The sequence below is a fragment of the Octopus bimaculoides genome, chromosome 2 (genome assembly GCF_001194135.2).
Source record: "Octopus bimaculoides isolate UCB-OBI-ISO-001 chromosome 2, ASM119413v2, whole genome shotgun sequence".
In the NCBI taxonomy this organism is placed as follows: domain Eukaryota; kingdom Metazoa; phylum Mollusca; class Cephalopoda; order Octopoda; family Octopodidae; genus Octopus; species Octopus bimaculoides.
The window spans coordinates 124,413,404-124,414,934 of NC_068982.1; the positions used below are offsets into that span (position 1 = coordinate 124,413,404).

Consider the following 1,531-nt stretch of genomic DNA (forward strand, 5'->3'; position numbering starts at 1 on the left):
TATATATATATAAGGACGGATGAACCTAGTGTAAGTTAAACTATAATCATAGCAAGGGCCCTCAGAAATTCCGGGTTGGTATCCGACATAGTGGAAGACCGCTGGGAGTGACACAACTCTTGGCTTTTGTTAAAGCATGTCTCTAGGAGAAGCTAACTCCGATATAAAACCTAGAGACATGCTTTAACAAAAGCCGAGGGTTGTCTCACTCTTAGTGCTCTTCCACCACGCCGGATACCAGCCCGGAATTTCTGAGGGCCCTTTCTATGATAATTGTTTAACTTACACTAATTTCATTCGTCCTTTTGACAGGACTTATTTTTAGTCCTGCTATGTTTCTAGTAATTCTCCTAACCAAGCAAGTATAGTGAAGGTGCCGATTTAGTCACCAATGATTTGACCATGCAACAAGTTGTACTGAATTCCGTGTTATCAGTAGCACTCACGAGAAACTTCAGAATTAAAAATTAGTTCTCATTAGGTGGAGTACTACTGGAATTGTGCTTCCTTACTATACAGGGTCAAGTTTTTGAACTGGTTCTGTATATGTAAAGTAATACGTGTTATCAACTCTGCAGTTATTTGCTTACTGTCAAATAAATGTGGATGAAAAAAAATTTTTAATTGATCAGGAGCCAGATATATTTACCAACTTAAACTGTCATTTTGTAGTTAAACCGGTCAAGTTCCTTACGATAATATAGCTGTTAATTTAATCCCTTATTGGTCAGGTTAAAACTCAATTACATCCAAATGAAATATTTATCTCTATTCAAAAATTGAAAATACCTTTCTTTGTTTCCCATGTTTTCGTAGTAGAAAAGTGCTTTCACCTTCCAGACACGTATCTTCTCGACTGCCAGTCTGGTCAAACAAAATGTTAAAATATATTATTGTTTTATAAAACATTTAAACAAAATCGCATATTCGTTTAGATACAGGGAAAAAAATGAATACTACTAGCCTAAAAAAGCTGAGCACTAAAAGATAGTAACGAAGTATATTTGATTGCCTGGGAAATAATTAGTAAGGCAAAACCTTATAGAATAGGCGATAATAGATGTGACTTTTGTGTGGAAGAAATGTACCAAATCTTCACTTCTAAATTTACTCTTATAAACACAAGAAGAGGTTCTAAGATGTCCACATTTGAGAAAGTGTACGTTTAAATAATTTAAATAAACACAACTCACCATCTATAGAAATTATGCTAGTTACAATAATGACTATAATAACTAATGATATTTATACTACTACTACTACTACTACTACTACTACTACTAATAATAATAATAATAATAATAATAATCTATATTAACCAAAATGAAGTAGATTGACAAATTTATTTTTTGAACCAGTGGAAGACACGCAAGATGTCGAAATATTGTTCACGAGATAGCAAATGGCACTCTTCTTTTAATTTTGACTCTATATCTTCAGGAGGAGTTACCTCAATCCTTTCTATATTTTTTGAACCAGTGGAAGACACGCAAGATGTCGAAATATTGTTCACGAGATAGCAAATGGCACT

The 1,531-nt window shown here is 33.6% G+C and overlaps 1 protein-coding gene across 2 annotated transcripts in view; it reads right to left on the reverse strand.

The window, feature by feature from the left end:
- Positions 1-1,531, reverse strand: part of LOC106871002 (uncharacterized) — a 51,340-nt gene that overhangs the window by 15,775 nt on the left and 34,034 nt on the right. For both annotated transcript variants that reach the window (XM_014917258.2, XM_014917265.2), the window contains one exon: positions 790-864. In XM_014917258.2, the coding sequence (XP_014772744.1) occupies positions 790-864 (75 nt within the window). The remainder of the gene's footprint in view (positions 1-789; positions 865-1,531) is intronic.